Source organism: Trachurus trachurus (genome assembly GCF_905171665.1).
Source record: "Trachurus trachurus genome assembly, chromosome: 10".
Classification (NCBI taxonomy): Eukaryota; Metazoa; Chordata; class Actinopteri; order Carangiformes; family Carangidae; genus Trachurus; species Trachurus trachurus.
Genome location: NC_139894.1, coordinates 10,937,292 through 10,953,036, shown reverse-complemented (window position 1 = coordinate 10,953,036; position 15,745 = coordinate 10,937,292). Strand labels below are relative to the sequence as shown.

The 15,745-nt window shown below is 41.3% G+C and overlaps 1 protein-coding gene across 1 annotated transcript; it reads right to left on the bottom strand.

Annotated features, from left to right (window-relative positions):
- Positions 1–363: 363 nt before the first annotated feature.
- On the bottom strand, positions 364–13,512 carry LOC310992100 (putative carboxypeptidase X1). The gene is made up of 12 exons (XM_083980089.1): positions 13,454–13,512; positions 13,132–13,216; positions 11,708–11,867; positions 11,511–11,602; positions 9,492–9,615; positions 6,430–6,626; positions 3,713–3,892; positions 2,275–2,472; positions 2,087–2,183; positions 1,480–1,619; positions 1,235–1,337; positions 364–679 (listed from the first exon to the last, which is right to left on the bottom strand). The coding sequence occupies exons 2-12, from the start codon at positions 13,150–13,152 to the stop codon at positions 372–374; spliced, it is 1,620 nt and encodes a 539-aa protein (XP_083836215.1). The 5' UTR covers positions 13,153–13,216; positions 13,454–13,512; the 3' UTR covers positions 364–371.
- Positions 13,513–15,745: the final 2,233 nt, after the last annotated feature.

The window sequence follows — 15,745 nt, the reverse complement described above, 5'->3', positions numbered from 1 at the left end:
TCCTCGGCGCAGAGCAGAGGGACTGGGAGACCCGTGTTTCAGTCCAAACACTCTATGTAAGTGATTGCTGTCGGAAGATATAACTATTTAAGACTTATATTAACACAAATATATCACTCACTTCTGCTTTAACACAGCAGCTCTGGAGGATGCTGTGATTTCTGACAGACCATGAACGCATCCTCGGGTCGTGAACTACTCCGCTGCTCCACAGCAGAAGATAAAACTCTCTGTATATCAGGTGTGTGTTTGAACATTTGTCGTGGATAAATAACAAACTTTAAAGACTCGAGCGAAGTCCAGTTGCCATGGTGATCTGAACAAGTCCTGCTTTGTTCTCCTCCTCTTCCACCTCCTCTTCTTCTTCTTCATCACACCCTCTTCGCCCGTCTGGCGGCGGCGGCGGCCCGTCTCTGGTTGATGGCCTTGGTGGAGACGCGGAGTTTGCGCAGACGCAGCTGGCGCAGTCGGAGCTGCAGGTCTTTGGGGAGTTTCCCGCCCTTCGCCAGAATGTCCTTCAGCCTCTGTCGGGGCATCTTGGTGAGGCGGAAGTCGCAGATGGTCGGGTAGTGGTCGTACATGACCTGGCAGGGGCGGGAGGAGGGGAAGTATCCCTCCGCGCTGACCGTCACTCGGTACTCGCCGGGGTTCAGCAGGCGCCAGTAGTCGCCGTCGGCAACTGTGGAGGAAGATGGAGGATGTGAGTGTGGATGTAGAGTGTTGTAGCATGTTTTATTATTATTATTTTAAGATTTATAGCACCATTTATTGTATCTTATTTTTTTATTAGATCTAAACTAAGTTTTATTTCAATTTTTATTCCTTTAAATTATTAATGTATTTATGCACATACATTTATACATTTTATTCAATCTATTTATCTTTATTTTATTTCATTCTACTCCATTCACCTATTTTATCTTGGTTTTTATGCACTGCAAAGTACAAATTGTTGAGTGTAAGATAACATTTCCTCCGTGTTGAATGTTTGAGCATGTGAATGTAGTATATATAGTATATTTTTTTCTGGGCTCATATCCACAAAATCCAGAAGCTTTTCTGTTGTAAAAGCTCCAAATTGCACTTTAACAGTAAAAAAGACTCAAAAACGGAGTGATTCAATGAAAATTAAGTGTCATTATTTAACACTTTTCTTATACAGTATTATTATTATTGTATTATTATTAGAAATGGTTCTTTAATTTAATATGTGGTGTGGGATGTAAACCAATACCTGATCTGATGTGATGATCAATGTCCTCGACTTTGATGATGGCGTCTGCTATTCCAGCCTCTGTGTCTTTGTCCCGCACCACACCTTTGATCCCACGATGCACCTGGACACAGAACAATGAGACTACAATCAGTGTTTTATTGAAGCTGTGGACACAAAACAGCAACAAATAAGATGAGATTTTAACTTTTTATTGTTTTATTCCCATCAAAACACCAGAATTAAAGAATGAAAATGAGTCGGACCTGCTCCATGTAAACCAGCAGAGACTCTCTATTGTTCTCCCACTCGATGGGAAGTTCACTGGCGTGAGGAAACTTATCACAGGACAACTCCACCGTCACCTCGAAGCAGTTGGTGTGCAGGTAGCTGAAGTCGTTCATACCTGCAGGGAAGACACAAGAGAGTTAGGGTCAAGTGTGACAGGAACAAGAATGTTTTCACTGAAACACTGAGACTGATGGAGGTAATAGAGAAGGAAACAAGAGTCTGAGGGTTTTTATTATCATCTACAGCAGTGGTTCTCAAAGGTTTTTACATCAAAGACCCCTAAATTGACACAAATTAGACCTTGGACCCCCATTGGACAAAATTTTGAAGCAAATGCCAGAAATACACAAATATTTGTTCTGAGACTGAAGAATGTTACATTTTTAGTCAATGTACGACATTCAAATTAGGGCCAATAGCATGAATTTGTGGAAATATTATAGAGAAATTTCTGGAAAAAAGTGGAGTTAATAAAGTTAGACAGCTCTGTCACACATAAAAAAATAAATAAACATGATATAGAGGTTTAATAGAGTTGAGCTGAACCACACCAGAATGAACTAACACACACACACATCTTACTTCCTGGTACATTGTGCCAGTCGGCTCCGTTGATGATGTTGTTGTACCTGAGGAAGTCCTTGTTGTGACACGGCCGTCGGTCGGGGTTGGACATCACCTGGTCACATGAGAGACAACAAGAGGTTAAAGGTGAGATCTTAAAAACTAAGAGGAAGATGAAGACGTGGAGGAGGAGGAGGAGGAGGAACCCGGTTGGTGCTGGCGTAGGCCGTGGCCAGCCAGCGGAAGAAGCTCTCGTCGGCGGTGGGCGTGTCCTCCCGGGGCGCCCAGTCGCGCGTCATGTCGTACGGGTAGGTGACCACCAGCTCTCCTCCGTGGAGGTTGGCGCTGAGGACGAACGGGATGTTCTGCATCCAGCTGATGACGGCGCGAGTCTCCGAGGCCACCTGAGGATGGAGGATGAGTCACTGACGATAAACTCTTTTATATGTTTTATTTCTGTTTGCCATTAGCCATGGAACATTTTACCATAGAGCTCTTATTTCTATTTCTGAAAACCTAAAACATGTTTTTATTTTATTTTATACCCATGTTGTTGGATAAATGAGCATCTATTGAAAACCTTAACAGTTAAAGCAGAAGTAAGTGGTCCGGTCGTTTTGGCTAATGCTGCGTTCCAGGTAGGCTTTTGAAACCGTAAATTACAGCTTCAAGTCACAACTTACGACTTTGTAGCGTTCCAGGCAACCCACTCGTGTTTTTCCGAACTGTTTTACCTGTGAAAGTCACTATAACGGCCACTCGTAACTTCCGACCCGTGAACTCGTACCAGATTGAACTGGTATGACTTCACAGGCCGGAAAAACACGAGTTACGAGTTTCCTTGAACGCACCATAACAGTCCTCGTCCCTACGTCACCACATTCACGGCGTCCCTTGGCTGCACACACAGCCCTGCATGCCGTTCTCTCTCCTCATTGGATAAAAACTGTAGGATACGATAAATGTTTTCTCTTCGGCTCAGAGCAGAGCAGAGGGACTGAGAGACCCGTGATTCGGTCCAAACACTCTATGTAAGTGATTGCTGTCGGAAGATATAACTATTTAAGACTTATATTAACACAAATATATCACTCACTTCTGCTTTAAATAATTTAGCAAATGAACATTCAGTGTCAACACATCTTTTGAGCCTCTCAGACAAATGTTTGCTCCTTATTAGTGAGGTGAGAATTAATTCTCTTTAATAAACTATACATGAAATTAATGTTACATTTTCCATTTTATTGAGTTTTTTCTATCATTTATCACATGTTAATTTTGACTGAACAAATCTTGTTTATATTAAACCACTGTGCATATATGTTCATGTGATTTAAGAGTGATTTAAAAGTGATTTTATTTGTTTGTTTTGTCTATAGAAACATGAGACAGAGTTCAGGCTAATAACTGGGGTTTCAAATGAGATTATAATGACAGACACATTAGTTTCTACAGAAGTGGTACTAAAATTAATAGCCTATTCAATAACAAAACTCTGTTGCTACATGATGCAAATAGATGTAACCACACACTTAAATAGGAACAACATGGTTTTCCCTAAAATCACTGCACAAACAGGAGAATAATGCACATTTATTATTATGTTACTGTAATTATAGCTACTTATCTGTCTATAAAACTTACAAAGGCGTCCTCAGACGTGTAGTACTCGGGGATGGGGAAGTAGTGGTTGATGAGTTTGGAGCGGTCCGTCTCCAGCTCGATGGCGTTCCACATCACTGAGTTGATGTCAGCGAAGTTGTGGTTCATGTCGATGCCTTCGTAGCTGTAACGTCCCAGCGCCCAGCCGGCCAGCTCCGAGCCCTGAGGGTCAGAGAAGGAAACGAGAGTCTGAGGGTTTTTATAATCATCATCTGTATCATCATACAGCAGGTGTTCTCAAAGGTTTTTACATCAAGGACCCCTAAATTGACACAAATTAGACCATGGACCCCCATTGGACAAAATTCTGAAGCAAATGCCAGAAATACACAAATATTTGTTCTGAGACTGAAGAATGTTACATTTTTAGTCAATGTATGACGTTCAAATTAGGGCCAATAGCATGCATTTTTGGAAATATTATAGAGAAATTTCTGGAAAAAAAGTGTATTTCTCTAAAAACATTTAAACATTTCTAGAACAAGTAGGAACAATTCTGATAAAAAAAATATTAAAAAAAAAAAAAAAAATCTAGAAAAAAAAGTGATATTAAAAAAAAAGTTTAAAATTTAATTTTAAAGAGAAGTAGTACAAAATTTTCGAAAACAATTCTAGAAAAAGTGGTAAAATTTTCTTTAAATTTTCTTCTTTTTTAAAGGTAAAAAAAAAAAAAAAAAAAAAAGAGTGGTAAAAATTTCTCCAAAAACTTTATAAATTCTAACAAAAAGTGGTAAAATTTCAAGAAAAAGTTGCGGTCCCCCTGGGGGTCCCTGGACCCCACGTTGAGAGCCGCTCGAGGGCTTAGAACCAAAAGGGCGTAAGTGACATTTGACAAACTTTACAGGAGAGGCAAAACAAAATTTTGACCAGACTTCAATCAACTGTATTCATTAACCTTAAACCACAACATTGCAACCACAGACATGCTTATATGAATGAGTATTTATGTAATAAACTTATGACATATTATCACAATTAACATGTTCTTAAACATTTTAAAATAAAAAAAATATGTCAAAAACGTCACATACGCCTTTTTGGCACCAAACATTTCCAAGTCTTCTAGGACATATTGGGCGTATCTGCTGAACAATGCATTGAACTGATTGAATAATTAACACTTGAATAAGTAATTAATTGTCATGTAACTCATTCATTAATTATTTTAAAAGGGTCCTATGTTCCCCGCTGTTGCTGGTCGATGGACTCTCTCTACTTATCTGGACTGTCTCTATCTATCTGGCCTGTCTAGCCTCTACCTGGTCTTTTTACTGTACTAAACTTAAAGGAGCATTATCGCAAATACAGCAGTAATAGCATAAAATAAGATGAAATATGCAAAAGATGGGTCGGGGGGAGCCATAACTAAATTTACAAAAAAAAACGCCAACAGTATAGTGTCCGTGGGGCAAATGCAGCATTTGTCTTTGTTATGATCCAAGCCGGCCCGGCGCTTGCTGCGTTAAAATGCACTCGGAACTCGCAAATCCGACCCCCGAACTGGAAAAATGCAACAGTAAATAGTAATGTAGCAGTGTGTTAGGCTGCTCACAGTCACTGAATCGCTGGTAGAACACTTTGTCTCCACGTCCCTGTGTCTTTCTTCAGCTGTCCTCTCAGCGTTATTAAGGAGGAGGACGTTTCAGTTGCTGTTGTGGTTGTTGTGGTTGTGCGCGAGTAGAGCTGCCGCTTCCACTAGCGAGTTTTCTTTTTCCCGCGATTGCACGTTCATTCAGCCTGGTGAGGGAGGAGGAGGGAGGAGGGGGAGGAGGGGGAGGGGGGACTAAACGAGGCTGCTCTCTCTCTCCGACAGCTGCCCACTTGTTTATATCTGATAAGCTCCACCTGGCTCCATCTAGTGGCCGAATTAAGAATTTGGATTTGCGATAATGCTCCTTTAACCAACTCCTGTCTTTATTGCCTAAACCCAACCAATGGGACAATTTCACTTCTCACTCAAAGTCACAACTCAACTTCTCACTCAAAAATAGGCAAAAATCTGCAAAGTCACAACAACAAAACATGGCATGTTGCCCTGGTCTTTTGGGGGAAAAGCGGGGAACATAGGACCCTTTTTCTATGAAAGGGTTCTATGTTGCCCAGTCACACACATAACAGGTACATAGGAGCCGGGGAATATAGGGATGACCCCAGTAAGGCTCTCAAGGCATGATTCTGTCTTATTGTAATCACTCTTGTGAGGGCACACATTCAAAAACAACTCTGACTCATCTTTAACTTCTTTAATATAGGATTCATCAGTTTGTTTCATAATATTCATCAAAATCTTTTCTGCCTCACACAGTTCCATGTCTGCAGTTTTCTCAGCCATTTTCAATGCTGTTTAAGGGCAACAACTACACTTAGGCCCTTCTGGCTCTGAACCAACATGTGGGTCCGACATGTATTTAGATGTATTTTTCAGGGCCAGAAGGGCGTAAGTGCACTTACGCCCTTCTGGCTCCAAACATTACTCACATTTTTGAGTTAGGTCTTTATTGTTTTGTTGCTTTATTCAATACAGTTTGATCTCAGATGGGTCATTTTGGCATCATTGGATAGAGCTCATCAAGACCTTTCTTTTGATATATAGAACTCATTTTCGCCCAAAATGTCACTTACGCCCTTTTGGTTCTAACCCCTCGCGCTGATCTACAGGACAGTGTGTCTCTGACTGACAGCTGCTGCAGGCCAAGCACCTTTTTGAAGGCGATCTCGTAGCCGTCGGGGTTCATGGAGGGCAGCAGGTGGATGCGGGTCTCTTTGACCAGACGGACCACGCGCTGGTTTCCCTCTCTGTACTGGTGACACATGTACTCCATCAGGTTGAGCAGCAGCTCCCGGCCCACCACCTCGTTGCCGTGCATCCCCGCGACGTATCTGAACTCTGGCTCTCCTGCAGGGGGCGCCACAACAAAGACACACAGGCTCTAACACAACTGACCAACTGGTTTGGCTCATTTCTTATTTCTTGAAAAAGAAATTTCATTCTCAAAACTCTATCATTTGGTAAAACAGTCTTACAGTTCAGCATAACACCATAGCTCACTTGCAAAACCTCATATCTCTTCCAAAACAGTTCACTCATGTGTCAAAACTAATTTCCTTCTCATATAAATAGTCACTGCCCCCAAAATACATCGTCCCTTTGGCGTTGTGTCACTGCAAGTAAAAATGTTGAGATGTTTAGTCACTATGGCAGAGGAGCATTGGAATATCCCTCATGTCCACCTCTCAGTCCTAACCCAGGGCTTCTTTGACAATGGTGACTAGTTTCTTGTTTTTGTTTTTTTTGTCCAGCTAACAGAATACAATTGTGTATAAGACTGAAAAAAAGAAGAAGAAGATTTTATGGTAAGAGCAGCCTCCAAGGTTTGACATCACACATTGCACTCATACTGCCAACTGTAATATAAACACACATTAACAACAAAACAAGGACATTTTTATGTAGCATACAGTGATGTAAATAATATGGTATTCATGGTATATTGTTCTTGACAAATTTTGAGACTATTGTGCATGTGATGGCTTATACAATGAGTTGATGCTGAGATGTTTTGGAGAGAACGAGAACAACCATTATACTGAGAATCAATCCATCAGTTTAGATCAACAAGATCTTTCTATTTGGAAACTGTGCTGAATGTAGGCTACCTGAACTTAATCATTTGCAAAGATGTACTGAGGCATTTGCAATGTGATTAAATGAATGATAAATAGTTATTTTGTGAAGTGGTTTGCAGGTTTGTCCATTTTGAGAATGTCATTTCCGTTTCAAGAAATGAGCCAAACCAATGGAGAACAACTACAACATGTAGTGTAGCTCTTCTTCTGCTGTTGTTGCTCATCATGATCTCATGAATCCAAAACAACCAGGAGCCTCAAAGCCCCAAAACTTTATCCAGCTGCAGTGTCTCAGTCTGCACAGATCTCCTCCACTTGTGCAACATGAAAGACCTGGACCTGTTTCCTGTTTTCTCCACATACGTTACAGTCACAGGCAGCTCTGAAATCTCACACGTCCTCCACAAAACTGTTTAGTTTCAGCTCCGACTGAGCGCAGGGATGAGTTTCCTACACTGAGGCTCTGATCAGTGCACCAGAACTCTTGAGTGTACAATCTGTGAACTGATATTATTTATTCAATACATAAGATTATCATTGTAATTTAGATATAAGATGTATTTATTATTATTTATAATTCATTATTATTACATGCAGAGATCTGCTATCATATAATATATAATATATAATATGTATGAAATAACCCCAGCCACATTTCTTTATGTATATACACTACCAGTCAAAAGTTTGGACACACCACGTGTTCCTTCATAGTTTTGATGTTTTAAGAATGAATCTACAATGTGGAAAGTAATAAAAATAAAGAAAGACCATTGAATGACATGTGTCTAAACTTTTGACTGGTAGTGTATATTAAGATCTGACACATACAGATGTGTTTTGCTTTAAAAACTGAAGCTGAAAATTCTCAGACAAACTTCTCAGATCATTTTATCATAATTTATCATTTCATCAAACAAAACTTGATGTGAAATGAGCTTCAGTTTTGCTCCGTCTCTGAGACTTCACCCTCTGATACTTGTGGGCTTTGGTCTGAGCCTCTGAGGGTATTTAGTTGTTTTGCGGCGACATCATATGAAGGATCGAAAATCTTCATCGCAGATCATTTATAATTACGAGAGTTGTGTGTAAACCGATGCTGTTTGTTATTGAAAGGCATTAGCGTCATTGTCTCATGAAGCAGAAAGTGGAATTTTCTTTATCTCATCACTAGAAAACCAAATAAACATTTAACTCTGAGCTGAGGAAGCTTCATAACAACAAACTGTGTGTGTGTGCAACGAGCTACAGACACTCATGAGTTACATAATGAGTGGAAAAGTGACGAGGCCGACGGTGAAGCCAGTCTACATGTTCCTACTGTGACCACTGAGCTAAAGAACTGAAGGAACGGTCAGTGGAAGAGACTGAACCAAACTAACCAACACTGGTCTGTGGAAGAAAAGAAGACTCCGAGGTGGAAGAAGAAGAAGAAGAATCAGGTCTGAGACTGAAATTAAAAACTGATCTTAGGCTGTTGGTTATTTGTCAATACAAGACAGGAAGTCCAATTAAAGTTGGATCTTGTGACATCCACATGGACTCAAGGAAGAACTAGAAGTTGGTGATCAAAGGTCAAAGGTCACTGCGACCAAAAAAACAAACTCAAGAATCCATGCACTAATTATATCACAAACCTCTGAAAGAATAACATTGTGCCATTTCATATCCAAAGGGTCTATCTATCTATCTATCTATCTATCTATCTATCTATCTATCTATCTATCTATCTATCTATCTATCTATCTATCTATCTATCTATCTATCTATCTCCTTCTGTGCTGCCTTCACTGCCCGTGTGTTTTGGCGGGAACCTCTCTCTCCTCCTCTGCCATGTGCTCTGAGCTGAGGAGGCCAAAGAAAACATTTGTCCACCTCAGAGTAAATGAAGAGCAGGTTTATGTTTCACACACTACTGGACTGTCTGTGCTTTAGTTTTAGGATACAGTGGCAGCCAGTATAGACCACGACCCTTTGACCCCTCTGACTCTGATCACTCTGGGATCGCAAACCCGGATCAGTTCAGAGCATGAAGCTGCTCCACAGACAGAAACAATCTCACCAGCTTCTCTGTAAATTGTATAAGTGATCAATGAACTGACAACAGATGCTGAGTCTCCTCATCGCGTCTCACCCAGCTCGTGTTCCCCGGGGTTGTCAGAGATCTCCATGACGTAGAGCTTCAGGCCGGTGTAGCTCTTCCCGATGCTGTAGATGCGGGTGATGTCGGGACACGCCTCGTTCACCGACTTCATCAGCTGGAAGGAAAAAAAAGTCAAATTTATGAATGATCTTTTGATTTTATGGATTCAACTACATGAAAATATGATAGATAAATAAATAAATACAAGTGATCAGGCAAAACACAAAACTCTAAAATTTAAAGGTCCCTTTTTGAGATTTCTGTTGATTACATGATATGTATGATTATCAAACGGAACTATGGTCTGTATTAATACTCTGTATCAAAATGTTTGCACGTATTTAGAAACTGTCGCTTGAAAAAAAAATCAAGGGCTTTTGTTACTTTGTGTCACAATGAAACCCTGCCATCACTGCCCACAGCCATGACCCCAACATAGTAAACACAGCCCTTTTTGTGCTTGTTATCATTTTAGTTTTAGCAACAACATAACACCAAACAGTCATGGTGAAGGAGCACACTGAAAAATCATTGGACGTCTTCCTGCCATCAAATATGTTATTGGAGATACAATAGAGACCAGTGGAACAATTTCTTTTTTCTGGGATGCTGGAGTATTTTAGTCTGAATTTGACCGTCTGTTTAGCTCATTTAAACATTTATTGACCATCACCATTTGTATTTAATGGTGAAGTTTTACAGAGGCTGCAAGATCAATACAAATCCTTGTGTTCTTCTTAGTGGAGCTTCAGAGAGAGGAGACATAAAGATGTATTTGGGGGCTTAAAGCGACAAGTACATCTTGCGGATATCAAACCCTCCAATAAAACACTTACAACTGTGTAAATTATGGGACCTTTAAACAGAAAATGCTGAAGAAAACTGCTCTAAATCAAAATCAAACTATTTTTGATTTTAAATTCACATTCTTTCCTTTGTGATATTGTAATAATTCACCAAGGTGTCTCATCCAAACAGATGTGTGAACCACAGTCTCACCACCCTTGATGGAGATCAGTTGATTGATTTATATGTTTATTGAGTGTGATGTGTAAATTACTCTCAGTGACTGTGGACTCAGTGTGTTTGTTTCTGTGGGCTGTTTTCTGACCGTCTTCACACAGACCACAGGTAGTGGCGGCCCAGTGAGGACGCTGCCACGATGGAGTGAAACCTCCCATAATATTTGCTCTCTGGTCAGACGAAGACCAGACCCCCCCCCCACACACACACACAGTGGGAGCTTTCTAGAGTGACTGTGAGAAGCACAAACTGGTGTTTATGTCAACATGGGGCTGCAGTTTTATTTATAACTGACAACACAGCTTCCTTAAAGGAATAGTTCACCAAAAAATGAAATTCACCCTCATGCTGATGAATACTCCGGAGTAGTTTTGTATTCCTCAAAGTGCATCTGGAGACCCGGGAGGCCGGTTCCTAGTCCAATGAAAACTTTATATGAGAGTAATAGGGCCCGACACAAAAACATCCATAAAACTACACAAAAACCATTTACGTAATATTCCTCCACACTGCTTGTCCACTGTAATCCAAGTGTCCTGAAGGGATATAGTCCAGAGTTTACTCGAAATGACATCATTTAGACAAGTCCGGTCACGTCCACGTGCATCACGTGAACACGAGAGGGCGCCCCAGGCAAATTCAATACAGGACTCTTTGTAAAAATGTCCTAAATGACGTCGTTTCCAGTAAACTCTGGACTATATCCCTTCAGGACACTTGGATTGCAGCGGACGAGCAGTGTGGAGGAATATTAAATGGTTTTGTGTAGTTTTATGTGGCATTTTTGTGTCGGGCCCTATTACTCCCATACAAGGATTTCGTTGGACTATGAACCGGCCTCCCGGGTCTCCGGATGCACTTTGAAAAAACTACTCCGGAGTATTCATCAGCATGAGGATGAGTCAATAATGACTGAATTTCATTTTTTGGTGAACTATTCCTTTAAGACGTGAAGCATCAAATCCCCTGCAGATCAGACTGTCCCACCTTTCTCATCTCCTTGTAGTTGTGGTGTCTGAAGTCCAGTTTGTCTCTGGACGGTGGCGGCTCCGTCTGCCAGGGGTAGATGTTATTGGGATCTGTTAGGAGAGGGAAAGGTGGGAGTCACTGCGCTGGAAAAACTGCATGTAAAAGCTGTTTCCAGCTGTTTGCAGCTGTTGTCAGCCTGTATTTCCAGCCTGTACCTGGCACCTTGCAGCCCAGCACCTCAGCTCTGAGGCAGATGGACCCCTGCGTCCCGTTCTCGTACCAGGACTGCGGGTTGATCCGGATGTACCGGGCCACAGTGGAGGTGTTGAACAGGGCCAGGACGGGCGTCTCCGCATCCTGGTTCCCTTTGAACACCTTTAACACAAAGAGAAGTGATGACATACGAGTGAATCTTACGACTTCTCTGCACAAGTGATTTAAAATAAAAACAGGAAAAAATGGTGCATTAATGCAAATTATGAATTTCAGCATTTCCTCTTACTTTTATTTTCCTGTGTGAGATGGAGAATTTTCTGGTCAAATTATGGTCGACAAATTTTTTTAATTTGCTTCTATGAATAGATTTGGTGATGGGACAGAGGGGAAAACAGGACGAAAACATTTAATTGAAAAAAAAAGAAAGGAAAAAAGCCTGATGGACAGTTTGTGGTCAGCTGTGGTGCACATGGTAGAAAACCAGTGCAATAAACAAACCTCAGCAAAACCAAACAGTGCAACCTGTTTTATCGCCTGAATAACCACATGCATCACACAACTCTGACACTGTGGAGGATAATGAAACAGTTATTTCTTCCTAACAAAGCAGCAGCAACACACACACACACACACACACAGCAGTTTATCCCCCATTAACCAAACTTTCCTTTACAGGCCTTTGTTGGAACGATGCTGAACGGCCTGTGGGAGAATTAGACTGTGATGATTTTTCATTATTTCTTATTTTCTTCCATAAACTGAAATTCAACATCTGCTGTACGGCTTTGAACAGTTGTGTCATAATGTTAAATGTCGGCTCATACTCTAAGTACCAACTCAGACAGCAACACTAAGACAGTTTGCAGGACATTTAGCTCGAGTTCATTACAAGTGAGACAAGAGACAAGTTTTGCCCTGTCCCAGGAGAAATCATGTGTTCCCAGAGTCCATCCTGGTCTTATAGAGGATCCCTGTCTCAAAATTTGGTTTTAAGACCCTGTTGTTTGAGTTTATAGTGAGGCAACAACAAGCAGTTACTTTAATTATTAACTTCTCTGATGATTGTTTCCTTTAATGTGACAATGTTTATTGTCTTTTTTCTATTGTCAGACCAACAGTTTAGAGCCAAAAACTGAGTTTACTCTCACAAAAAACTTGGACATTTTCCTATTTGAGAAGCTGGTGGCAGGGCAGCAGATTTTTCAGATGCCAGCTGTTCATTCAGATTGAAAACAACTGGCAACATCTGCCTGTGGTTTGCACCAGCACATTAGAAGAAAACTAAAAACCTAAGTTAGGGAGAAAATGCTTCACGTTGTAACCCTCCAAACCTTTGTCAAGGTCGTTGGCTGAAAATGTGAGGATAGAAAAAGTAGGAGAGAGATAAGAGTTCAGGAAAAGAACGAAACATTTAGCTACTCACAGCCTCCTCTGTCCCGTTCATAGATGGCTTCCAGACCAACGAGTCGTTACTGAACTGCACCTTGTAGGTGTGAACCACATCCCAACTGTGTGTGACAGAGACACAAGTCTACAGTCAATATGTGATTACAGAGGAAACGTGTGGAGGAGCTAAATTTCAAAATAAAAGAGAGAAATGTCCTAATTTGTTAACCATTTGCATATTTACAGGAATTAATCACCAGTATTGAAGCCGAAGCCTTTAATTGAACTGGGGTAAAGCATATTGTCTACAGGACTGGACTTCACATCATTGTGTCTGACCTTTGACCCTCGGCACTGACCTCCAGATGGAGCTGCGACCCTGCAGGATGACGCCGGTGAAGCGAGTGAGTCGCCGAGCGTCGACCTCCAACCACTGTTTGTTGTCTCTGTACTGAGCGCACCAGGCTCCGTCGTAGATGTCTCCGTCCTCTATCCCAGACTGAAACACACACACACACACACACACACAGACACTCAGCACTGCTCTGATTAAAGGGATACGGCAACATTTTTTTTTCGTGTCTTGCCTCACTCCCGAGTCCATGACAAGCAGATAGACACCATCTTTTCGACCGTGCGTGCAGTAACAAGGGAGATACGGCGCACAGCTAATTAGCTTAGCCCAAATGCTGGAAGTGCATAGGTAGTGTTAGCATCCTACCCCAGCCGAAAGCAGCAGTCAGAAGCTGATTTCATTTTAGCTCTAAACTCTGCAGATGTTTATCGGCATCTCAAACATTTTAGGCGAGAAAGTTAGTTTAGATCAGCAGTGTGTTGTTAATTTGTCTAAATACCAGCTGTTTACAATATTGTTCCGACGAATTTGGCGCTACTCAAGCTAGCCGTTGTGACCAACGCACTTCCGGTTACTTTCACAAAATAAAACACCCATTGCCCTTTAAAACCATGACGATAGAATTTGTGCTTTTACTTGGAAATAGGAAGCTAACCTACCCTCGATGTAGCTAGCTTGAACCAAAATAAACCGTCTTTGCTTGAACCCTCCGTTTTGACCGATCTCGTCCCGTTACCGGCATTTGACCACTCAAGATGGCTTAACGTACCGGAGAGTTTTGTCAGCTCTGAGACAAAGATCAGCCCGCCGGTTTCCGTTTAGAGTTGATGAAGAGTTTCTCTGATGACTTTAAGTGGAGGCAGGCCAACCCTTCCTATACACTTCCAGCGTCAGGATGGTGTCTATCTGCTTGTCATGCGGGAGTGAGGCAAGACACGAAAACAAAAAAAAATGTTGGCGTATCCCTTTAAACTGAGCTGTTGTCCTTCTGCTGTTGGACCGTGTGGTTACCTGGATGTTGAGGCGACCGCGGTGAGGACCCAGGCCTCTGCGTTGGTAGGACGACGCTCTGAGCTGAGTGTCTTTGACCCTCAGTGACTCCAGACCCAGCGGAGGACATTCTGACACCATGGACAGACAGAAAGAAAGTTAGTGACCATTTCATCATCATCGCTCAGTGACAGTAGAGGAGCAAAGTAGCCTAAGTGGGAGCTACAGTATGAGATAGCAGCTGAGCTTTAACTTCTCTCTATAAAACGAGCAATGACTTTGTAAAACAAATCACAACATGAGACACCGTGGCTTTTAAATGCTGCTGCTGTTAATCTATAATTTAAGCTCTTAAAACCCCGATGAGTGCTTCATGTTTTGTCTTTAATTATTGATGTATTACACAACTTTTGTTTTGTGTTTTGTGGTGATTACAGCTGATGTTGCGCCTCTGACTGCAACAACAGTGTTTAACGCCTTGACACATTCAAAAGTGACGAGAAAAACAAATCTGCAAAAGCATAAGCAAAAAGAAGATGGAACTGGTTTCACTTCCACACACTTTGCTTTATATATATACAGTATACTGTAGTACATGCATTTGCACAGTGCAGTAACTGTACAAATGCGTACACTGATGTGCTTATTGGACATACAGGATATACACATTACACACACTTGATTTGATGTTTGAGTAGCTGAGAGTTAAAACATCACAGGGTCAGTTCTCAAAAGCTCATGAGAGAGGAGGGAAAAGGTTTAAATAACATTATATAATGCACATTAATTAGGCTATATAACATTAACAAGAACATATCACATTTTATCAATGTGATATATCAAAGTTGACAGGCTGAAGTAAAGAACCAGAGTGAGTGAAGAAAGGTAACATTATGTAAGCTGATCTCAAATCAGCAGACTTTTAAAATATATATATTGTATTTGTCTATATTGAGGGATTAGATACTTTTCTGTTATAGATCAGTTCAGAGAAGTGAAGGGCAGGACAGGAAACTTTCTTGTAACATTTCTTTAAACCTGCCCGTCATCCTCTGCTGCCGTATTAAAGCCTCAGACAGACTCTCATTGTCTGGAGGGTTCAGCTCGGTTCACGCGGCCTCTTCCTGCCAGGAAGCTTCACTGCTGCTGGAGAAATGTCGGGGCCAAGGTATAGAAGCAGATTTAACGTAGGTGGCATGTCCTGTAAAGACCCAATCCCCTCTGCTGCCTTGAAGTCCAACTGGTTCCTCAGATTTTAAACTCTTTGTTGCTGTCGATCTCAGGCTTCCTGCCAAACCACAACTTT